At 40.7% G+C, this 25,459-nt stretch overlaps 2 protein-coding genes across 2 annotated transcripts; one reads left to right on the top strand and one right to left on the bottom strand.

The window, feature by feature from the left end:
- On the top strand, positions 1-7,653 carry LOC136151289 (butyrophilin subfamily 1 member A1-like). Its single transcript, XM_065912276.1, has 9 exons — positions 1-79; positions 649-996; positions 2,943-3,224; positions 3,581-3,748; positions 4,108-4,128; positions 4,223-4,249; positions 5,286-5,312; positions 5,527-5,553; positions 7,001-7,653. The coding sequence occupies exons 1-9, from the start codon at positions 1-3 to the stop codon at positions 7,651-7,653; spliced, it is 1,632 nt and encodes a 543-aa protein (XP_065768348.1).
- Positions 7,654-13,236: 5,583 nt separating this feature from the next.
- BTNL2 (butyrophilin like 2) lies at positions 13,237-25,008 on the bottom strand. The gene is made up of 6 exons (XM_065913415.1): positions 24,930-25,008; positions 22,733-23,080; positions 20,278-20,559; positions 18,437-18,457; positions 14,617-14,964; positions 13,237-13,523 (listed from the first exon to the last, which is right to left on the bottom strand). The coding sequence occupies exons 1-6, from the start codon at positions 25,006-25,008 to the stop codon at positions 13,237-13,239; spliced, it is 1,365 nt and encodes a 454-aa protein (XP_065769487.1).
- Positions 25,009-25,459: the final 451 nt, after the last annotated feature.

Raw genomic sequence — 25,459 nt, 5'->3', positions numbered from 1 at the left:
ATGGTGTGTTCCCCAGACTTCTCTCTGCTCAGAGACCTCTTTCTGATCCTGCTTTTCCAGATGTCCATGTGGGGCTCAGGTGAGAATATTTTATATTTTCTATACCTGGATTCTCTTACCCTCTGAGTAGAATCATTAAACCACTCCACTGTGTCTCCTATAGACCTAGGTTAATTCCAAATCTTTTACTTTGATACAGTAATGCATTTGCCCATACACAAGGGCAGATAAATCACTATTATTTTAGAGGTAAGGACCAGGTAGAATTTCTTTTCTGTTGTCTTATAATTCATTTGGATCTCAATTTCTGGAGGAATGCATTGCTGATGCCCGAGATCTGCCAAAACTCTAGCTTCATGATTTTCCAGCACTACTTCATCTTCCTCCATTGAATTTACTACCATTGCAATTTAAAAATCATCTGTTTAATATGAAGTCACTGTGCTGACTGTGAGCTCCACAAGGGTGGAAATCTCCCTTGTCTTGCTCACTGCCATCTTCAGCCTGAATATGTGTGACAAATTATTGCTGTGTTAATGAGAGAGAGAATGCCCATGGGTCTCTAAGACCTGTGATACCACTGTGCTCTAAAAGGCACAGGCAGGGTATTGCATATTCTTTTCACTTGTGACTCCATTCCTTCCACAGATTCCTTTTCAGTGACTGGCCCCTCGGAACCCATCGTGGCCATGCTGGGTGCAGACACGGTGCTGCCCTGCCGTGTGTACCCAGCCATGAATGTGGAGAGTATGGAGATCCGGTGGTTTCGCAACCAGTTCTCAGAGGCTGTGTTTGTGTATCAGAATGGAATGGAGCAGGTGGGAGAACAACTAGTAGATTTCAAAGGGAGAGCCGAGTTGGTGAAAGACTACATCACTGAGGGAAGAGTAGCTGTGAGAATCCACAGCCTCCGGGTCTCAGACAATGGAATGTACAAGTGCTTTTTTAAAAAAGGAACTGATTTTGAAGAAGCCGTTTTGGAGCTAAAGGTGATAGGTGAGTAATTATCAGAAAATACAGATCACTGTAAGGGAAATGTAAGTGTTCTACATTTGATTTGGGGAGGAGGATGGTGAACAAGAGGCAACAAGTAAGTATCCTTGGAGGTGTCAATATCCTAGGCACTGAATTTAACCTCAAATTCTCTTAATCTATTTATGCATTTATTGTGATGTACTTTAAAAACAAATTATTGCCATAAATATCTATCATAAAAATAGGACATTTATTTCCCTCTATGTCTCTCCTCACATATTTTGAGGTAAAGCACCATAATTAGCAAAATGTACCATTACTCCCAGAGATGAGAATCCCACTTGGCTACCGTGAGGGACAGAGGCTTAACTGGAAGTGTTAGTGGTCCAGTCCCGAATGCACTGTTTGGAGGAAATGAGGGTTTGACATAGTAGATTGAGATGCTGCTTAGTGTGCTTGTGTTTTAATTTCATATACATGGACTCTTTTATGTCTGTTTGGTTGTGGTTGTTTTGGTTTTTGTTCACCATTATGTTTGAGATTTTCCTATGTAGTTCATTGAATGTAGTTGTAGTAGTTCATTTCTATCTCTTTTTTGTTTGTTTATTTTGCTTTTTACCTTTAGATCTCACATCTGTAGAAACATATTTTTGGTATAAAATTTCATGATAGGTTCAAAATACTTTTTTGTAATGTATCTATTCACTTATCTCCATACCAATTGCTCTGTACAGTACATTGCTTCTCATAAACTTCCTACAGATAACTAGCGTAAGTCTAAATTTTCTATCTGGTTATAATGATTTTATCTGTCTATTTCTTTGGTATTTCCATTTCTAAAGCTTTATACTCTCTGCCAAGACAAACATATTGTTTTTCTAATTGTAAAGTTTTTCTCATTCTTTGAATATGTTAGGTTTACCTTAAATTAATACACTCATTTAATACTATTTGTCAAAATATCTATACATTCATTTTATCTTCTTCTTTGTGTATAACTTTAGTGAAAAAGTCTAATCCATTAGGTCTTGAAGGAAAGAGTGACAAACTCTCCTGAGCCATGTTACTGTGATCTCACTTTAATATCCTCCCAGTAAGAGGTCAAAGCTTTCAGAGTTACAGAAATAACCTCATGTAAGTGACAGCATTTTTCAGTACCTTTCCTATGTTAGTTTCTTGACTTCTGGATATGAAGACAAGTCCAATCTTTTAGAAGCAGTTTGTTGAATAGGACTGAGCCAGACATGGTGGAGCCATATTTTATGATATCAAGTTTTATAAAGACAAATAATACATAGTCTTAGAAGTCAGAACAGTCATCATTCTCAAAGACATGGTGGATTCATCTAGTATTCTGGTAGTATTATATTTTAACATGGGTCTTGGTTATGTGAATCTACTAATAGACCCAGCCTGTGCAAAATTGAAGAAGAGGAGGAGGAGTGGAAGGAAAAGAAAAGAGTGAGAATGGAAAAGTTAAAATGTCTTAACTCTTTCATGGACTCACTTTACCATGTTACATTCATCTTTTATGTAAGCTTTACTCAGAGGAAGAAAGAAAACTTGGAAAAGGAAATTATTTAAGGAAGTAACTATGAAAAGTCTCAACTTAAGCAGCAGATGAAATAGACATGTGATATAGATACAGTAATTTTTTTCTGAAAGAATTTAACATCGACAGATTTTACTCTGTTCCTTCCCTGTTATCCTTCTATGGCCAATTGCAGATATGCTTGTGTAGAGGAGATATGACAGACATTGGTATAAGTCCCAAAATCAGCTTCAATGCTCTTTTACCTTTTGAACTTCAGATAACCATTGATCTCATGAGAAAAGAAAAGAACCCCCTTCCATCCCCTGAGAACTATGGCACTTTGTCCATCTTTCTCCACTGGTGTAGCTGTGAAATATGAGGAACTTCTGGACAAAAACTCTCCAAGTCTCAGATGAATGACTTTCCTCTCCAGGTCTAGGTTCTGATCCTCGTGTTTTCTTGGTGGGTCCAGAAGATGGAGGAATAAGGTTGAAGTGCACAGGCAAGGGATGGTTTCCCCAGCCTGAAGTACAATGGGAAGATGCGAAGGGAGAGAAGATCCCATCTGTCTCTGAGGATGAGATACAAGATGATGATGGCTTGTTTCAGATTGAGGCATCCCTCATTGTGAGAGACAGCTCAAAAACACAAGTGTCCTGTTCCATGAAGAACCCCTTCTTTGGACAAGAGCAAGTGGAAACCATTTTTATCCCAGGTCCGTGCTGCTCACTTGGGAGATAAGAGAGGAGTAAGAAAGGGATACGACCTTCCCTGATGGCTCAGTGGGTAAAAAATCACCTGCAAAGCAGGAGACACAGGAGATGTGGGTTTGATCCCTGGATCGGGAAGATTCCCTGGAGGGAGGAAATGGCCACCCACTCTAGTATTCTTACCTGAGAAATCCCATGGACAGAGGAGCCTGCGGGCTCCATACCATAGGGTTGCAAAGAGTCAGAAATGACTGAGTGCCTAAACACACTCACACATGCAAGGAAGGAATATTTAGCACATGGGATGGGATAGGCTTGCTTGGCATATGTTTTTAATCAGGTTTTGGGGATCCTGTGTCAGAATCCTTCTTCCCTAGGCCCTCTCCTTGGAAGGCAGCATTTGTTGTGATTTTGGTGATACTTGGGATTTCGGTTGGTGCTATTGTGTATTTGACCTTGAAGGAACGACGGGGAAAGAAGAAACTATCAAAAATCAAGGGAGAAAAGGAGGAAGAAAGTAAAGTTAAAGGTAAAACTGGGCATCAGACTTGGTGGAGATATGTGACTTTATGGATTTGTTAACATATGCATGTGGATGGCATTTTTGGGGAATGCAGAGATTTGTGTAAGAATGAGTTAGAGCCCCAAGACCTCCAACAAAACATGGAGCTCAACAACTTCCTGAGGAAAAATATATTATAATTGAGTCCACTGGAGAGGGAAAAATCACTGGTATAGGCATAGAGCTTATTTTTTTAATGGTCATAATAATAATTCTCAAAGGTTTTTTTTGTTCTAGATATATGGAAGTAGCATTTAGAATCTGGGCTAAGTAACATAGTCTAGAAAATATTTTCTGTTAAACCCATTTTTTTTTTTCCTTTTTAGAATCACTTGAGAGAGAGCTTGGTAAGTTTTCCATTTTCATTGCTCTAAAATAGGAGATAGAGTTCTTACTGTATGCTGTATGTCTGGTATCTCACAGACTATTATTCCTTTTCAGCCAAAAGGAAAGCATTATATCAACAAGGTGAGTTATACTGCTGTTATAGTTGGGGAAACCCTCTCATCGGTCCTTTTCTTCTGGTTGTATTCTATTTACCTTGTTAGTGAGAGAGGGACTGACTACCCTAAACAGTATAAAATGGTCAAACACGTGATATCCAACACTGGACAAATAACAGCCATTTTTTAAACACATATATCCTCACATATATATTCACATCCTGGGATAGAAAGACACCACATGCCATGCCGGAGCACGTGGATGTTGCACTTGAGAGAAGAATGAATAGAACAAGCTCTGTGGGAGGTAGGTTTTGTAGTAACAACAGGATGAGGTGACCCTGTTTCTGGGGAAGTATGTAATTGGCTTGTTTGATTAATTGTGCAGGCTGACAAAGAGGTAAAATTCATTAGGTTGAAGATCAGGTGGGGTTCAGCTGTTTTGGCCCACAGAGAAATTAGCTGAGAGGGGAGACTTTCCTGATGGCTAGAGGACCTATCTAGTGAGAGCAGGTTGTCCTTTGTTGTTTAGTCGCTGAGTTGTGTCTGACTCTTTGTGATCCCATGGACTGTAGCCAACCAGGCTCCTCTGTCTATGGGATTTCCCAGGCAAGAATGCTGGAGTTAGTTGCCATTTCCTTCTCCAGAGGATCTTTCTGATTCAGGGATCGAATCTGGGTCTCCTGTATTGCAGGCAGATTCTTCACCATCTGAGCTGGAGCAGGAGAACCCCCAGTTAGGCATTTGGAACCCTGCGAAGCTCAAGGGTATCAAGGCAGCACACAAAATTTTAGGTTTTCCAATATATTCTCAAAACTTAAGCCTACCTTTTCTTTCTCCCCAACCAAAAAAAAAAAAAAGAACCTGCTTATTTTATCATAGATGTAGAATGTGAAAAATGTGAGAAATAAAACTGGAGATGTAAAAGAAGATAAGTACATCAGAATTGTCATTGAGATCATAAACACAAATATACTGTACTATGGTAAACCCTCAGGTTTTCACGTTCTGAAGTGATGTCCCTGTAAATGGGAGAAGCTAATGTCTTTGTTTTATTTCAGACTGGAGAAAAGCTCAGTTATATGCTGGTGAGTAACTGATATTGTCTTGGGGCTTCAGGTACTTCGGGATTTCGTGAGGCATTTTCAGAGCATTTTTCAGATAGGAGCTATCCTCGGGAGATTTTACTTTGAATCTAGGAGTCCAAAAAACCACAAGGGGATAAAGGGAGAGGCTTCTCGCTAGTTCAGAGGACATGTACTTGGCATATTCTTCCATGTGATATTTTTTTTTCCTTTTTAGACTGGAGGAAGGAACAGTTCAAAGCAGGTGAGTTACCTTACTATTATTTGTCTCTTTGAATCTCTTCTATACAATTGAGAAACTTTGTATAAACTCCTAACAATACTTAACTGGTTATTCATTTCATGGCTTTCACTTCAATCTAACACAGAAATGTTACCAGATTTCTTACCATTCTGACATCATTCATTCATTCAGCATTAAATTATACAACTATTTATTTAGTGCCAAGCAAATAAAGTGGATTTGGTCTCTGACTTTATGGGAAAGTGCATGTACAAACTGTGATGCCTGATGAATGAATAAGAGATTGCCATGAAGAAAAAAATGGTGGATTAAAGGAATTCCCTTGAGGAATTTATATCTAGTCTGAGACTTAACTGCTACTGTAGATCTATTCATGCGAAAGAGAGTAGTTCAGTCAGAAGGATGTCGGCTGTGTACTCAGTCTGAGATAGAGAAGGGCTTGTTGCATCTCAGTGCAAGTAGAAAATGGGCCCTGACCATCTTACAGTCTTTCCCAAGCCACAACTCTCTATTTCTACTTCTTGCTATTCACCCTGAATATCCCTGTATCCACAAACATTGCCTAGTTAATTTAATCTTCCAAAAATTAAAATATATTGTAATCATTCACATACACATTCTCATGAGAAAAATTTTAGTTATTGAAGATGCTTTGTTTGACCAGAAGTAGATTCATTACTACTAGTGTTAACACTATTGCTACTATTACTACAGGTATTAGTGTTACTATAACCATCAGAAGCTAAAATTTACCAAGTGTTCATCATGGACAAAATATAGTACTAAGTTCTCTGCATATTATCTCATTGTCTTCTCACAGTAGTTCTATGCTGAGGCATCATAATTATGTATACCTTCATGAGATTAAAGTGGGGCCAAGAGAAGCAAAGTAACTTCAAGACTGCCACTACTAAAAGCAGAGCAATTATCAAATTCATATCTTTCTGACCACAGAGCCTGGGATTTAAACCATTAAAAGTATAAGAGTGTAAGATAAGAACTATAGGTGGCTTAGTTATTACCTAATCACACAGAAAACTAACCCCAAAGAAATGTGAATGAAAGTGAGCACATTGTGATTGGAAATAAGAAATGGCTTAATTATTAAGAGCAAGCAGTAAAGCGATCGGCATTTGCAGGAGGTTAGAGAAGCCTCAACTTGAAATACGTGACCCTGGGGATTTTCAGAGACAGACTTCTTAGTTAAGTGTTCTCAGCCTGTCTGGAACACATGGTTACCTAGGGTCCTATCCATCCCTGGCCTTCTATGACCTACACATCACATGTCTCCTGTGAATGAACATAGGATATAACATACATTGTTTTACCTAATCTTCCATTTTTCTCTTTTTTTCCTCCATTCTCCTTTCCCCGTAATTTGCATCTTTCCTAAAGCCAACCAGTCTCCACTGTGGAATGACCTTTATTTTCCCCTCCATACCTGCAGTGGCTTTCACTCTGAATCCGGAAACAGCTCATCCCAACCTCGTCTTATCTGAGAACAAACAACGCATTTCTTTAAAAACTAATGTTCCCCAGGATGGTGATACCCCAACACACGAAGAGCAAGGGGAGTCTGAAGCCATCTTCAGTGTTCTGGGCGAGAAATCCCTCACCATGGAGAGGCAATATTGGGAGGTAGAAGTAAATATGAGAAAAGAAGATGGACCTGCAACCCGATGGGCTCTGGGCATTTGCTCAGAGACAGCGAAGAGAGAGGGCTGGTTTGTAGAAAGGCCAGAGAAGCATTTCTGGGTTTTGATATACAAGGAAGGAGAAGTCATAGTTCCCACCTCCCAGAAAATCTCTCTGTCACTGAGGCAGCAGCTCCACAGGATAGGAGTTTTCCTGGACTGGGAAGCGAAGAACCTGTCCTTTTATAACATGGCCGATGGGTCCCACATCTATTCTTTTACTGGCATCGCCTTCTGTGGAAACTTTTTTCCTTATTTTAGCCTTCGGGGCACTGGTACATCTTTGACCATCTGCTCAACTTCAGATCACCCTGAAAATTGTCCTGATTCTTCTCCAAAGACCTCTCTAACTCATTTAAGTAGCTGTGATACAAGCGTCCCCCAAGAATCTAACTCTCTATTATAAGTGAGTGTCAGCACCTCGCTGCCTCTGCTCAGGCTTCTTACAGGTATGTTGTCCAGGAACACTGTCCTTCTCGAAGAGCAGGTCATTCTCATTAGATTTAAATTCAGCCTCTTTCAAAGAGAGATAGAGGGAGAAAGAGAAATGGGCAGCTAAAAATGTCTGGGGGAATTTCCTCTAGTGTTATCTTTGGAGAAGTACTCGATGTGGACAGCAATGATTTGTCACAAGGAAACTCCAAGTAAACACATGAGCCTTTCTTCAGTTCTGGTATTTATTGTGTTTTGAAGTAAAGATGTTTAAAGCTACATTTAAAGTGGAAGTCTCTGTTGTCACTGTTTTTGCTATCAAATATGAGGAGGGTTGTTGTTGCTCTTTAGTTGTTAAGTCGCGTCCAGCTCTTTTGCAACCACAGGGACTGAGGCCACCAGACTCCTCTGCCATGGAACTTCCCAGGCAAGAATACTAGAGTTGCCATTCCCTTCTCCAGGGGACCTTTCTGACCCAGGGATCAAACTGAATGTCTCCTGCATCTTCTGCATTGGCTGGCAGATTCTTCACCAGTGAGCCACCTGGGAAGCCTGGAGTTGGGAGTGATGTTTAAAGGGAAGGGTACCAGGTGAATACTACTCTTGGAGATGTACAAATAAATCTTAAGTTTTTTATAGGTTAATGCCTCAGCTTGTCCTTTTTTCAGGCTTTAGTGTCCATCAGCTTCTAAAGCTGGACTTTGCCAAGGTGTGGAGAAGACTGATAAATAGCTATAAAACTATTTCAACAGGAGACCAAGCCTTCCGGGAAGGAGGAGCCCCTCTCCCCTCTTTTAAACAAATTCTTACTGATCAGCAAGTTCAGAATTGTATGTGAATAAAAAAGAAACCAATGTTGCAATTTGTATTTTCAGAGAAAAAAAATTGTCAAAAGAATGAAGAAACAGCCTCAGCCTTCATGAAGAAAAAGTTATTGTTAATACTGGCTTTTTTTTTTTTCTTTCTGACCCAGTTCTTCCTACTTGTGAGGATTTTCCCTTTGCCTTTAATAAGTCTAAGCCTTCTCCAGCCATTTATTACAAAGTTTACTTCTCTAAGAATATAAAGTACGAGCTTTTCCCATCAAATGAACCTTCTCTTTTTGACAGTAGAAGAGATCAACTTAGACCCCTTAAATTTTTCTAACCTTAGAGCAGATCTTTAAGTGGCAAGTCCCTTGAACAGTCTCTCTTGGAAGGTACACCTCCATAGCAAAAGTTCCCTAACACACAGCCACTAAGTGGCAGTCAGTATTTGAATCTAAGAAGAATAAATCCAGAGCCCAGAATATTAACTTTACTTACAAAAAAAGAAGGGCTTAAATAACAAGCAAGACAGAGGCAAAGGAAAGGTGGGGAATATATTAATAGGCATAATCAAATGGACGTGGTGGATGAAGATATGTGGGGGTAGCAACAGAATGAGTACAATAATACTGAAAGTGTGGCATGGAACAGGAAGGATAATGGGTTCAGTTGGGATATTTTACTGTTGTCATATATATACACATACACATACGTGTGTGTGTGTGTGTGTGTGCGCGTGCACGCTAAGTCACTTCAGTCGTGTCTGACTCTGCGACCCTATGGACTATAGCCCGCCAGGCTCCTGTGTCCATGGGATGCTCCAGCAAGAATACTGGAGTGGGTTGCCATGCCCTCCTCCAGGGCATCTTCCCCTCCCAGAGATTGAACCCTCATCCTCTGCGGCTCCTACTTTGCAGGTAGATTCTTTTACCTCTGAGCTACCGGGAAAGCCTGTGTGTGTGTGTGTGTGTTCATGTGTGTATGTATGTATATATCACACATAAACAAATCCTAGACTTTAATTGAAAGTATTGTATCAATTTCAGTTCATACGTTGTAATATGTGCACCACACCAATGCAAATTGTTAATAATAGAGGATACTAAAGGATGAGAGGGGAGGGATATGGGAATACTCTGGATTTTCCACTCAATTTTGCTGTAAACCTGGGGAAAATAACTCTTAAAAAATAAAATCTTTTAGTGAAAAAAAAAGGAGAAATGAAGTACTGGAATATTTGACAACATGGATTAACTTTGAAAACATTACACTAAGTAAAAAAAAAAATACAGACACACAAAAAGTCTATGCACAGTATTTTATGATTCTGTTTATAGGCAAATTTATAGAAACAAGGTAGACAGAGGCTGGAGGGAGGTGGAAATGGGTATGACTGCTTAATGGTGATGGAGTTTCCTTTTGGATCAAAATATTCTGGAACTGAATACTAATGATGGTTGCACATATTGTGAATGGAAAAAATACCGATGTCTTGGACACTTTATTCTTTTCCTTAAACAAAACTTTAATGGATAGGAAAATTAAATACAATTTGATTACATTCTTTCTAATTTTAATTGAATTCAGATTTGAGACATTTCAAATTTCATTTCAGCAATTACATATCTTTCTTATGTTAGTAATAGCATCTTTCCCATGTTAGTAATAGCATCTTTCCCGTTTTGCATTCTGCCATTGCTATTTCTCTCTTCAAGAGACTGTAAAATCAGAGTCTGAATAAAGCCCTGAAACTGTTTATGGTTTTTGGTTCTCTTTTAGTTAAAACAACAACAAGAATTAGACACTCTAAAATGATTAAAATGATGAATTTTATGTGTATTTTATGACAGTTGGAAAAATTTAAAAACTAAATAAATGTGAAAATATTTGTGAAAGAATAATATTACATACTATAATATTTCAGTACATAACTTCAAACATAAATGAGTTTAAATGTAGAAAAAATAATACCATGATCCAAAAGAGAAAATTCCAGAATGCCACAGATGAATAGTCTTCAAAGGACAGTGAAAACCGTGCCATCTGCCTTCTTAGAAAGCGGCAGTCTGTCGTTTACAGGTGTCCTTCATTCTCACTTCAGAAGATTTTAAGACTTTTTCCAAATCTTTACTTTTTCACATTCTTCTTCTCCTATGTGTGGCTTTTCTTCTTTGATTCACTGTGATTTAAAATATTTTTTATTTCCATTGAATTTTATTGCTTGTTTATTGCTTCTGTTTCTTTTATAAGTACTCATTTTAAATTGTGTGCTTTTGCACTCTAAAACTAAAATTGACATTTTCATATACATATGACATGTAACACATTTTCCTCTTGGTCTAGTGTTTCTGAAAAATTCCCTCATTCCACACTCTCAATTAGCTTCCTGAAAAAGCGTGATGCAGAAATTACACACTTTATGGGATTTTCAAGGTTACATCTTAGTGATCAGATTTTTCTCCTTACATTTGGCTGTACTTTCTCTTCCTTATCTTAACTATCTCTTTGTTTTCTCAGTCCTGTTGGGATAACTGTTACCTTTCTAGGGAAGCAAATCAAATACTTGATTGTTCCCTGTACTTCCTCCTCTAGGCCAAGTTGCATTTTCCATTGGATTTTCTAAAGGTCTTTTGTTATCAGATATTAGATTGTGATCAGCAGGCAGGATATTAGAGAGCTTGGGCTATGACAGCTCACAGAAAGGATAAGTCTCCAGGTCAGACATGACACCAGAGTAAGGTTGAATCCTCTTGATTAGGTAAATGAGTGAGTGTGTGAGTCCCCTTCTAGTAGTTGGTGAAAAGAGAAAAGAACTGGGACTTAGAATATAACCCTGGTTTCCAGAATCCAGGGCAATTGGAGGTGTTGCTGAGACCCCTTTGGGTGCAGGAAAGATGTCAGAAGGATCCACACTAGGAGACCAAAGAAAGCAAGGGGTGCAGAATTTCAGATAAGAAAATTGGGGGAAAGTATAGATAAGGCTTCCCAGGTGGCACAGTACTAAAATTTACAACTGAGCACTCATGCACCATAAATAGGGCACTTGTTCAAGTTATAAAAGGAGAGGCCTCCAGAGGTGTAGTCAAGGGAGTTTCTAACTTGCCCTAGAGACATCTTCAGGCAGTGGAGGCTTACAGGAGAGGAAATGGCCCAGTCCTCATATCCATAGCAACCCATTGCCCCAACTCATTCTCAGATAATATGGAGATGACTTCTTCTGGACGCTGTCCTTGGCAACAGTCAAGGCCTATTCTGTCCTATCCCTAACCTCCACCTCTCAGTACCACCCTCCTAAGACGAGCCCCTCCTGTCCCAGCTTGCGAAGGAGGTCGTCAAATTTTTGCGGGACATCTGGCTGCGTGACTGTCTGTGGGCCACAAGTTTGTTTCCCTCAAAAAGGATTCGTTCTGCATGAGCTGATTTTGAACCCAATGTGTCCTTCACTGCAAACAAAGAAAATCCAGTCTGATAATAACCAACGTAAGAATATTTTAAAATATTAATTTAATAATATTAACATCCAAACAGGGGGAAAAGGCACGATGACTTAAGAAATTTAAAGTGGAAGAACTTTCTAGGGCTCACAAAATCACCAGTATATGAGAAACCCTTCCTTCAGAGCAAGGAAAACCAATAAGTCAATCACCATATTTCAATGACCTCAGTTCATGCTGACAGAATCCAGTTATGTCTCAGTTTCAGAGCAAGGATATCAATGACACTTTTTTATCTTCCTCTCCCTCCACTAGATCACCTGGGAATGTGCACTGGGAGATTAAATTATTATCTTTCACTCCTTTTGCTTCTATTTTTACTGTAAATTGATCTCATTCAACACTGATCCTCAATTACATGCATGTAAGCCATGGACGCTCATGTTTCCTTAATTACTGAATATCCACTGGATGCCTCTGTGCTTCAGTGTCTGCTGAAAATGCTCCCACCACAAAGCCTGCTCCACGCTGTTTCTGTTCTCCTAACTCACCTTTTCTGCCGCTCTTCCTCCAGATCAAGCCTACAACTCCAACAAGAAGAAGAGGCAATCCCCAAATCAGCAGTCTCTTCTGTGAATAAATCATCCCGGACTCTGAAATGTAAGCCCCAGAATCACATTAAATCATAAAACTGGGAGAATTTCAGGATCGTTCTTTTCATCTGAGCAGCTCTTAGGCTGCAGAGGTGGATGAGAATTGGTCCTATCAAAAAAAAAGTTGGTTTTCTGCTTCCTGCTCTGCAGAAGCCGAGGAGAGACTAGAGGTTCATGCTAGCTCTCCCGTTAGCTCCTCTCAGAAACACACACATTTCTCCCCCTCCTCTTTTCCAACTCTATCATCACCACAATCACTGGAATAACAAGAATGGCAAAAAGGTAAATTTACTGAATCTGCAGCCATGAAAATGGTGCTATGGAAAATTAATTTCTAATCTGGAAGAAAACCTATCATGAGGGGCAGGGGGAAGTGATGTCAGTGTTTTTGCATCGGAAGAAAAGAGTGTAGATACAGTGATGATAGAGTCAATTCTTGGAATTTAGTAGCTGATGATATAACCATATAACCTTAAGGCTTTAGTGGGGGATTTCAGGGAGAAGCTCAAAAGAGTAGAATCCTAGGTGTCTTGAAGACCAGCTTTGCAAGAGATAGCAACAGACTTCATCAGAAAAGAAAAAAGAATAGAAAAGCAGTAAAATGAGTAAGTCTGGGTTGGTCTTCATATTTAATTCACAAAGCTGAGAGAAGCACATGGACTCACTAACCTGAAGTAGAAAAAGTTGTGTTTTTCTCCTCGCCTAGAAGGGGGCTACTGATGGAGCAGGTCACATTCACAACAGAGCTGTTTGTGACCAGTAGAATTGCCTCCACTTGGAATAGCCCCTGGCTGCCTTGAGTCAGGTCCTGGGAAAAGGATGGTATCGTGTTTCCTTCCATGTCCCTCCATTGCACATGGGGCTGTGGGAACCAGCCTTCTGAAGTGCACTTAAGCTTTACTTCTCCATCCTTCAGTCCCTCCATGGAGATCTGAGGTGAAGAACCCAGACCTGGGAATAAAGATCAAGGAAGGCAACTGAGAGTCTCTGCAAATGGTTATATAGTCAGTGATTTCACTGTGAGGGGAGAGATGGGTTTGGAGACTTGGAGCAGAAGGTGAAGCTTACGGGGGTAAGCGAAGTTTATATGCCACTTAGGAATAAGACTAGCTGGAGCCTTTGTTTTCTTTTGTTTGCATATTTTTATGTTTTGTACTCCTAAAATCATTCTGGGACAGATTAAGGGATGCAGTAAGTTTCAAATCCAATTTTTATTCTTCTATACCCCAAAAATTAACTCTGATGAGGTCATGAATCAACATGGCCAGAAAAATGGATGAGAATATTCTCAAAGAACAAAATATTATAAATACATATTTCCAGTGGCAGAAAATGATGAAGTTCATTAAACTTGTTAAAATGTGCTCCCATGGATGTTTTCTAAACATATTTATTAATTTGGATACACCACTCATGGAAGAAACAGATTATTTATGAGTTAGGCAATGTCCTCAATGGCAATTGCCAACCTTAGAAAAATCAATTTTCACCCACAAATATAGACAGAGGGAAATCATGATGCAGGGAGTCATCTTGTCCCTCCTCCATCCCTGCCAATACTGTCAACATTTTTTTTTCTTATGTGGTGGATCTGTTGGGTTGGCCAAAAAGTTCATCTGGGTTTTTCTGTTAAGACATGATGGAAAAACTCAAATGAACTTTTTGGCCAACCCAACAGTTTAACCTTCAAATTACCATGTTTCCTAATAACTACATCTTTCCCAATATTTTAGTAACACACTGGAATAATGAGTCCTGTGTCATTATGGAGTAAGAATCTCACATTTCACTAGAGGTAAGGCCACTTTACAGAGATCCTGGGAAGGATACAAATTCTACACACAAAGAATTAGGTCTGGTCCATTTGAGTTTGTGGACATTATGTATCTATGATAGCTCCTGCACATGGGAGAATTTACTGTACATTTGATGAGTGAAGGGACATTAAGAAAATTTCAGGTGCCAGAGAAATTTTCCAGGATCCAGCAAGTTAAAAGCAGTAGGAGCAGACATTGAATTCAGAACATCTGTCTAGAATACTTACCTACAATCTTCAGATCCAAATCTGCCTCCTGGTAGACCCCGTCTTTTTCAAAAAGGCACCAGTACTTCCCATCATCTGAAATCCTGGCATCATTTATCTGCAGGGTTAGCCTCCCCTCACTCATAGCATCACTCAGCAGTGCAGTCCTCCCCTGATACTCTGCCATCTGCTCTGCAGCCACATGGGCCCCATCCAAATAGACGTAAACAGCAGGATGACGGTGGGATCGGACCCACCGCACCTCCATCCTCTGTGCATCAGTCTTTGGAGCCAAGGAGCAGGTTAATTGTATGTCTTCTCCCACTCTGACAAGGATGGGCTGGGAAGGTCCAATCACTTTTAAGGAAGCTGTTAAATACAGCAGAAAAAACACAATGGAAGATTCAAACTGGAGCAAAGAGTGTCATCTGCAAGAATATCTAGAGTAGTGTTCAGGACCCAGGGGCATCCCAGGGGCACCTGAGGTTCAGAGTTATCCTTTAGAGGTAGAGATTTGGTGGAATCAGGATAAATGTTGCCCCTGTGCAAGGCAGAACCATCCATTGGTTCCATCTGAAGATTATCACTAATTAGACCCACACCTGCATCCCTTTCCTATAATCTTATTCAGTTTATAGACCCATAAGAAAATAATTTTGCAATTAAAATCAAATTAACATTTTATCATTTCAAATTTGCATGACCTTAAACTACTTCTTAATCTGTGTATGTCTCAGCTTCTTATACTACAAGACAAATATGTCACTATCAAAATAAAAAGGTTTCCTGGAGTTAAACCTTCCCTGATAGCTCAGTTGGTAAAGAATCCTCCTGCAGTGCAGGAGACCCTGGTTCAATTCCTGGGTTAGGAAGATCCCCTGGAGAAGGAATAGGCTACCCACTCCAGTATTCTTGGACATCCCTTGTGGCTCAGCTGGTAAAGAATTCACCTGCAATTTGTGAGACCTGGGTTTGATCCCTGGGTTGGGAAGATCCACTGGAGAAGGCAATGACTACCCACTCCAGTATTCTGACCTAGAGAATTCCATGGACTGTATAGTTCATGAGGTTGCAAAGAGTCAGACATGACTGAGCAACTTTCACTTTCAAACAAAATAATCCATATAAAAAGGATTACAATGATAGCAATGCAGTGTGAGTGAGGCAAGAGATTCAAGACCTGAGGTTATTGGAGCCAATCCCATAATAGACCTTGATAATGGCAACGAAATGAAAATGGGGTGAGTTTTTAGTAATGAAATATGAAGAAACCCCCCCTAGCTTGGTGGCTCAGATGGTAAAGCATGTGTCTTCAATGCTGGAGACCCAGGTTCGTTCCCTGGGTCGGGAAGATCCCCTGGAGAAGGAAATGGCAAGCCACTCCAGTACTCTTGCATGGAAAATCCCATGGAAAGATGACCCTGGTAGGCTACAGTCCATGGGGCCGCAAAGAGTTGGACACGACTGAGCGACCTTACTTACTTATAAGTCAGATCCAGTCATCATATTTCAGTGCCCCAAGGTCCCACATATGTGAGGCTCTAAACACACTATAGTCAGTGCTCTCGGGTGATCTTGAAAAATGTTATAATGATCTTATAATGTTATTCTTGCCTAGAATTTTGCCCAGTATTCTTGCCTGGAAGATCCCATGGACAGAGGAGCCTGGTGGGCCATGGTCCATGGGGCTGCAAAGAGTTGGACACTGCTTAGCAACTAAACAACAAAATGATAATTTATAAAAGAAATCCAGACATAAATTTGTAACTTGTTTGGGTGAAGAATCAAAGATCAAAGGCAAAATGTCCTCATTATGTATTTCATAGGTAATCTTCTAGGTACTTCTCTAGAAACATAATTCTAATTTTCAGATTATTCTGTTCTATTCTTGATACAATTTGTCTCCCAGTTATTTCCAGCATGTTGTTTGCTTTGTTTTGCAATTTTACCTAAAACATATTATTTCTACTTTATATGTACATGTTAAAATCTAAACACAAAAGTAGGAGTCAGGAAAAAAATACCTAGGAGTTAGTTTGCTGCTATTTCTCCATCCATGCTTCTTAGACTATTAAAGCAGACTATTTCCTCATCTCTGTTATCTATATGAGGTTTTCTTCTTTTTCTCCTATCCATGCGCTGTGGTACATATCAAGTCTCAAACTAGATTGCCCTACCAGAGACTGGTAATTAAGAGCTAAAATTGATTATTTGCCAACTGTAAAATGATGATAAATCTATTCACCTTTTAAATTATTGGAAGAAAAGAAAAATAATTCCCGAAAATCATTTAGCATCATACTGGGCATGTGATTATCATTTCAAAAAATTAGTTATTATTTTTATAACCAATAACATTTGCCAGAGTAGGAACTAGGATTTCATTTTCAGCACTTCTATAGACATCTTGGTTTGCCAGCAGCCTCTGAGCTCTAAGTTACAAGCTCTAACAACACAGTGGCAGCTTTGAACTCCCTGATCTCCTCTCTATTACCAGCCTGTCCTCAAGGCTCCTGAGGGCAGAGCCAAGGGCAGTTCTGGTCTTTTCATCTTATTTACCTTTGGTCCCAGAAGGCATGCACCACTTAGAAACAATAGGACGTCAGACTCTACTTTGTGTGCTGGGTCTCCAAGAAGCATGTCACTTTGATTCAAATAACCCAGAGAAATGAGAGGACCTTCCTACGGGACAGAGATGTGGGTCAGCCTGCCCAACACTGGCTTGATTTTCTGAGCTGTTACTGACAAGTTCTGCCAGCCAAGTTTTCTGTCCACCCGAGGAGGGAAGGGATTTGACTTGGAAGGTAAGGCTTATCGGGGCACAGTCTACAGAGTTATCTTATCTGCTCAGTTTATGGAGTTACCTTTGACTGTCCCAAGGCCTTTCTCTTTATCTTTATGGCCCAAAGATGTCCAAAGTATCACACTAGACTCTGGCAGAAATTGGGGTGTGCTCTCCACCTTAATTTTCCTTGAAAGCTCCTGTATGCGCTGAAAAATGTGCTTAAACTCACCTAAAGTGCACACAGGCACCCACACACACCTTCACACATATTCCTGTAGCAGGTGACTTAAAGGAGAGCGGGGTATGGACGGAAGGAGAAAATGAGCAGGTAGGTAACAGACTGGTTTTTATGGGCTCAGAGAAGAGGTCACAGGAAGGAGGAAAGCAGGGAAGATAAAAGGTAACAGATGAGAAACTGAAAGAAGCTCAAAAATCAGTTGGTTATTGTGTAAACCACTTATCTTAGGTACCATAAAATAATACCTGCAATCCGACTAATAAGTAAAGAAAAAGAGGAAAATGACCACCCTGAGCACAGGGTCCCAGGCTGCATCTAGGGAAGTCACAGCTTCCTCCCAACAGTGATGAGGTCAGGTCCACTGGGGTGAAGAGCAGGTGCAGAAACCATAGCAAGGCAAGAGGGTACAGGCTGCGGGTGGGTGAGGACCTCCAGTTATCACGACGGCGCTGCTTACTCACACCAGAAACTCACAGCAGCTGTCCCGTGCCGTCCCCTACACTCTCTCTTTCCGCCCACCTGGTGGGACAAAGCTTCCATCTACACCCATTTTAGGCATCCGTCTGGGGCTCACGGGGGTCCCCACGGACACGGAAAGTGGCAGGTCATGCAGTGTAAAGGTGCCTGCCTGAGGCTGAGCTTGGCTGGTCCCTCCGGTACTAAGGTGAGACTGGGAAGATCATGCCCCAGTTTCTCATCTGGGTCACGATGTGTCGCCTTCGCTGTGTGAGCTTTGTCCAGGGAGCATCGCCTTCCTCAGGGGTGGAGGGAGGGCAGAGGCTCGTGTACACTCGTGCACACCAGCCATCTCTGCTTACCCATCTCTGTTTGGAGTTTTTCTGGAAAAAGAATGAGAATAACATATCAAGGAATTTGTTCTAAGAGAAAGGAGAGAAAATATTTCCTTCCCCTCCCCCAAAACGTAAGGTCTACATTTTCTCAAACAGGTGATTCTTAAGAAAGAAATAAAATGTAGAAAAATAATGATTTTTCTCCATCCATCACCTGGTGGTCCAACTATTTTTCCCTTTCTCTGCACAAGAATGTTCTCAATTCTACCACCCCATAATTCTGCTTGTTTCTGCTTATCTTTAATGTATTTAACTACTTTATTGAAACAGTAATATTCTTTTTATAAATGCAGGCCCCTTGGGATGAAGAGCAGGTGCAGAAACCATAGCAGGGTAACAGGGTGCAGCTGGTGGGTAAGGCCAGTTACCACGATGGCGCTGCTTACTCACACTAGAAACTCACAATGGCTGTCCTGTGCCTTCCCCTAGACACTCCCTCTCCACATATATGAAAAGTATATTTTTATACCTTTATGATATGTGGACAAAGACAATTATCACCCATAATTACAAACTGCTGCTGCTGCGAAGTCACTTCAGTCGTATCTGACTCCGTGCGATCCCATAGACAGCAGCCCACCGGGCTCCTCTGTCCCTGGGATTCTCTAGGCAAGAACACTGGAGTGGGTTGCCATCTCCTTCTCCAATGCATGAAAGTGAAAAGTGAAATTGAAGTCGCTCAGTCGTGTTCGACTCAGCGACCCCTTGGATTGCAGCCTACCAGGCTCCTCCGTCCATGGGATGTTCCAGACAAGAGTGCTGGAGTGGGTTGCCATTGCCTTCTCCAAATTACAAACTGAGAGGTATATTAATACATGCTTTGCAATTATATATACATATGTATTTATAAATTTGACTCCTTTTAACAGCAACATATAGCATTTAACTTTTTCCCTATAACCATTTATATAAATAGCTAAGTACTTACATCTTTAAATGTCTAAATGTAGAGGGTGTCCCAAAAGTCTTAGTGCAATTTTAAGTTATTTAGAGCCAATAATCTTTAAATGATTGGAAATGTCTATTTATAGATAGATAGATATAATCTTTATCATTTAAATGTCCATTGGGGTTATTTCCAACCATTAAAATTATTTGAAATACTGTTTTTCATCAATGCTATAATGTATAGTAACATAAGACCCTTAACACTCCACTGTTATATTGGGTTTCTGGCTGCTATTTTTGCTGCTATTTATAAATGAGGCTATAATAAAGATGCATTACTAAATAGTTGTCTCCATCTCTGATTATCTTCAGGTGATAAGTTCCTAGATGTAACTGGCAAAAATACAGCACGAGAAAACATTTCAGTTGAATGAATAGTTGTGTTTCCTTCACAGTTTAACACATATTTGTGAGAAAAGAAAATTAATAAAAAAGAAAAGGCAGAATCCAAAAATAAATGGAATGCCATTAACAATATAGCTATATAGGCTATGTATATCTCCAGCCATAAATATTTTATAGTTTTTAATGCATATTGGTGCTTCCCTGGTGGCTCAGATGGTAAAGAATTCACCTGCAATGAAGGAGACTCTGGTTTAGGAAGATCTGCTGGAGAAGGAAAATGGCAACCCACTCCAGTATTCTGGTCTGGAGAATTCCATGGACAGAGGAGCTTGGCGGGCTGCAGTCCATGGGGTAACAAAGAGTCAGACATGACTGAGCAACTAACACACACACACAATGCATATTACTAAATATTAGATATTCTTCTTGATTAAAAAATATTATGTGCTACAAAACAGTCCCTTCAACCTTCCCCACTAATGGAAGCATCTTGGTCCTAGAGGTAGAGCACTGACCTGGGATGGAGACATCTGAGCCCTTCTCCTCGGCGAGTGAGGGGTTGTGGATGAAGCAGGACACAGTCTCTGTAGAGGCATCCCTGACCACAAGAGTGCTTTCTACATAGAACAAGCCATCTTCATCTTGGAAGTTATGATTAGAGAAAGTCAGCAATTTTTCTCCCTTGATGTCTTGCCAGGAAACCTGAGGCTCCGGGAACCAGCCCTTTGCAGTGCATACAAGCTGGAATCCACTTTCCACAGATCCGCCCATGTGGATGTAAGGGTCAGACCCCAGACCTGTGGTAGAAAGACACAGCCCTGGGTCCCGGAGCCCATGGAGGCACAAATCACAGAACTGGGGGTCCAGTGACCTTGCTCATCGGGAGAGAGCAGGAGTTTAAGGCTCTGGGGAGCAAAAGGTGGCCCAAAGTCCTCCTCCCATTCAAACTGGAGCTCACATACCCTTTATACCCTAGTGTGGATCTTTAAATTCTAGCATATGAGCAGCATTTTCATTCAGACTCAGACAGGAAAATAAGAGTTACATAATGACATTTTGCTTCTGTCTCTAGCACTGCAAACTAAGATTTGTTACAATTTACTCATGAACCCCCTTGTGCCACAGACTTTCCCTTTTTCATCTTAATATTATTGTGTCAGGCACTTGGACATGTTGCATGATATCTTGACTCCAATTTAAACAGAATATTTACTGTAAAGTGAGATCTCTTCTCCAGAGAGAATATTCTTCCCATTCCTTTTGTTGGTGGTTGTGACCCGGGGGAGAAAACAGATAACCTGGGGTATGCAAAATGCGAAGTCGCATGAGGACTTTCTGTATCTAAGTATTCCATTCCATGGAAAATGTTTTTGAGAATCCTAGTTTTATATAATCACGAAATTCTTTCTCTATTCAACACAACTCTCAAACCCAAACAAAGGGGATTCTGTTTTCCATAGATGATAATTTTGTCCCCACCACTTGTTGAGAACAGAGACCGATTTTCTTCACCCAGAGCCTTAGAAAATGCATGGCTTCTTTTCAGATGTCCCTGAAAGTGAAATGCCTTAGTACGGGCCCTCCCCACTCCATATCTCAGAAGTTTGTGGATTGTTTTCATCCATCTTGAATCAACTTGAACTTAATAACAGTAATAATCACTCATAGGTGTTGAGAAAAAGAAGGTGTTGGAGATCAACCTCCTAGGGGAGCAAAGAAGAGAGCTGCATCAGCTAGGGAGGTTAAATTCTCCTCAGAACAATTTTCCTGATAAGGTAAATGGATTTGCCTAATTTTTTCTTCTGGGCTTCCCTGGCAGCTCAGTGGTAAAGGTAAATCTGCCTGCCAATACAGGAGATGTGGGTTCAGTCCGTAGGTTGGGAAGATCCCCTGGAGAAGGAAATGGCAACGCACTCCAATATTCTTGTCTGGGAAATCCCATGGACAGAGGAACCTGGCAGGCTACAGTCCATGGGGGTCACAAAGAGTCAGACATGACTTAGTGACTAAATGACAAGAGCAATTTTCTCTTTAGCACGTGAAGTAGTTACTCCTGCCAGGGACCATACGATAGATTACTTTCAGATATTTGTTTTTCCACAGAGCTATCCTTTCTTCCAACCTTTCTTCCAACCCCTTCCTGCTTTACTAACACAAAAGCATCATGCAGGTCCTTGCCACTCACAATGGGTATGTCCCCAAATCATCTGTGAGCCCCAAATTCACTGAACACTAGTATCCATAATCTCCATAAAAGCACAATTCTCTTAACCTCTGCAGTCTCATCATTAGCTTTTTAACTGAAGGCGGCATTACTCAAATAGTGAGTTCACATCTCAGTGACTGTGTATTTGAGGCTGAGTAGAGAACAGAGAGGAGAAGGCAATGGCACCCCACTCCAGTACTCTTGCCTGGAAAATCCCATGGACGGAGGAACCTGGTAGGCTGCAGTCCATGGGTGAGAAGAGTCGGATATGGCTGAGTGACTTCACTTTCACTTTTCACTTTTATGCATTGGAGAAGGAAATGGCAACCCACTCCAGTGTTCTTGCCTGGAGAATCCCAGGGATGGGGTCGCACAGAGTCGGACACGACTGAAGTGACTTAGCAGTAGCAGAAAGCAGAGATGCAGGGCTTGTCAACTAGACTCACTCACACAGCAGCTGACTTGCCTTTGCACACTAACCCGTATGGCATAAATTCTTGCCTCAGCAAAATTGCTAATGACTACGTGTCATCAATTTTAAATAACCCTCAAGAATAGCCAAAACTGTGTAAGTTAAACTTGGGGAAATTGTTTATAAGTGAGCTCACTTTAAAGCCTGCAGAACCACTTGCCTCCAAATAAATCAGACTGGACATCAGCACTTGCCTCCATGATTAAAAGAGAATTGTTCACCTGGAAATGAACTTAATGCAGGTTAATATACTTCCCCTTCTGAGAGCCTATGTCTTTCCCCAGATACTCACTGGCTACTTGGAGCAGCAGGCTTGTTTCTGCAAGGTAGTTGTTGTCTTTGAAACTGCACCAGTATTGCCCGTGATCGGATGGCCGGAGGCTGTGAATCTTCAGAGCCACGCTTCCCTCAGTGATGCCGTCTTCTATCCACTCTACCCGGCCTCTGTACTCTTCCATCTGTATCTCCGTTATCTCATCTCCACCCCGATACAAAAACACAGGAGTGCTGGGCTCCGAGCGGTACCACCTCACCTCCATGTCCATTGCGGTCCTCTTAGGAAGGAGCTGACAGGTGAGCTGGGCATCTTCTCCCACCATGGCCAGGATAGGATGGGCAGAACCCATCACTCTAAAGTCATCTACAAAAGAATGACACAGAGGAATCGGGAAATGCCACCTGGAGGAGCAATACGATTTCTTTGGGATGTCTACTCGATCAAAATGGAGGCCCCTGGAAGAGGGAAGGTTCTATCTGCAATGTTTTAAAGAAACTCAGCACTATATGTATGTTTGGTGGCTACAGAGATAATCTTGTGTACTGAAAATAGCATGTAGTTCAAAAACCTGAGTACAAGTGCTGAATCTATCACTTACCAGCTGTGTGATTTGGAGAGAAATCCATTATTCTCAAGAAATTGATTTGCAATCTTAATTTCTTCATCTTTAAGATTAACAACTACCATCTCTGCACTGCTTTTATTCTCAAATAAGTTAAAGTTTAAACTGATTTTCTAATTGAAAACTGTATTAATTAGTGGCTTATTTTATATTTTACTGTGATTTATTTTATAGTTAGTAATTTCACAGAGGATGAGACAGTTGGTTGGTATCACTGACTCAATGGACATGAGTTTGAGCAAACTCAGGGAGATAGTGGAGGACAGGGAAGCCTGGCATGTTGCAGTTAATGGGGATGAAAAGAGTCAGACACGACTTAGCGACTGAATGATAACAATTTCACTTTAGTGACTGACATTGTAATCACTTTTCCTAAATTTTAGGTAATAGATTTATTCAATAGACTTTTCAGCTTTTCAGAATTGTTCTTGTCTTGTCCTAAGTAATGAACTGGATTTTTGTTTGTTTGTTTGTTTTTCTCTGAAACAGGCAAGATTCCAATTACTAGGGCTATGTAAAATGCAGCTTTTGCAAGGATATTTTTGGCAGATTAAGGGTGGTGATTAGTATTAAGAGTTCAGGCCTTCCAATAAAATTTTAAGTCATGTTTGACCTCTCAGTTATCTACAAATTGAACAGATGTTTCATAAGTCTATATGTTCCTATGCTTCCTAATTTCATGTCATGTATATTATGTTTATTTTCTCATCCTAAAATATTCCAGGGCCAGTTGCACTTTCTCTGTGCAGATCCAAACCTCCTAAGAAGGAACTTCATCTTGTTGAGTTGTTGTTCAGCATCAAGTTAATGGTGCTCACTATGGAACATAGGCAGATATCTGCTGGTATCTTGTGTTGATGAAATCTGAACATAACACTAGAACTGAAGTTGTGCCATCTGAGTGAATTTTACAGCTTGGGAAAGTACATCTCTAGAGAGGAGGGCAGCCTCAACACATCATGTAGCTCCTGGCAGCCTCTGTCTGGACCCTGTGATTTCCGATGTCCTGTGCCCATGCTTTTTTCCCCTCTTGTCATCCTGCATTTTACTGGGGGTTCTGACATTACCCACTGGCCTTGAATTTTCACAATCCCTTTTCAAGATATAATATTTTAACCAAGAAAATTTAGCTAATGAGCTTTCCAAGCTCATTTCTTGAAATCTCCTTCCAGTTTATTTCCATGTATTTTTACACTGTTTAATTGATGGTAAGAAGCAACCCCTTTTCTTGCCGTGAAAGAGCTATCCTGAATAGAAGCAGGAGAATGAGTGACTGACCATGTTCCAGGTGCTGATTCAAGTGTTTTTCATGTATAGCCTCATTTACTCTTAAAGCCCATGTGAGCCTATGAGATACAGTTAGGTTGTCATTCTTATCTTAAGGATGAGAAAACTAAGGCAGAAGGTATCCAAGTAACTTTCCAAACATAACACAGCTGGAGGAGAAGGAGGTCTTTGTGGAACACAAGTGCTTTGACCCCTGGATCCTCACTCTTAATATTATGCTAGCTCCTTTGAATTTGGGAGTCAGCACCCAGACTGGACCTCTGAGCAATGGAATATGTGATAAAGGGAAGAAGAGCATCCTACCTGATTGCTTCATGCTGAGAAGTATGAAGAAGAAGGAGGCAAACACACCAGACAGACTGTATCCAGGAAGCTCCACCATCCTCCCTGGGGTAAACACAAGAGAAAATACAACTGTACCTAAATGTGGCTGCAATACACAAGCACTTCTGTGGTTTCCAGTGGTTATGGAGACGTAACAGGGAGCAACATCAACATCTTCCACAATCAAATGATGAAGTGGGCTTGGCTCCCCTTCTCTGCTTTTATCGATCATTTCCAACCTCTTACTTACACTGTTGTACTTTATGCTATTTGGGGCACTAAAGGTAGATTTCTGACTGAAATGAAAAGATCTTTGGGGCCAAAGGGACGATGATACTTTGATTACAAAAGGTCTCCTTCGGTCCATCTATTCTGAGCACGCAGAATTAGAGAGCAGTATTCAATTACTTTTTCTTACCCCTCCCCTTTCAGTTGGTCCTACAAAGTCCTTCATCTCTACAGTCTCCTGCATGCAAAGGAGAGCAAAAAGACATCAGAACCAGGAAGCC

The sequence above is a fragment of the Muntiacus reevesi genome, chromosome 20 (genome assembly GCF_963930625.1).
Source record: "Muntiacus reevesi chromosome 20, mMunRee1.1, whole genome shotgun sequence".
NCBI classification, from domain to species: Eukaryota; Metazoa; Chordata; class Mammalia; order Artiodactyla; family Cervidae; genus Muntiacus; species Muntiacus reevesi.
Note: the sequence above shows the minus strand (reverse complement) of the source record. Positions and strands in the feature narration are given on the sequence as shown.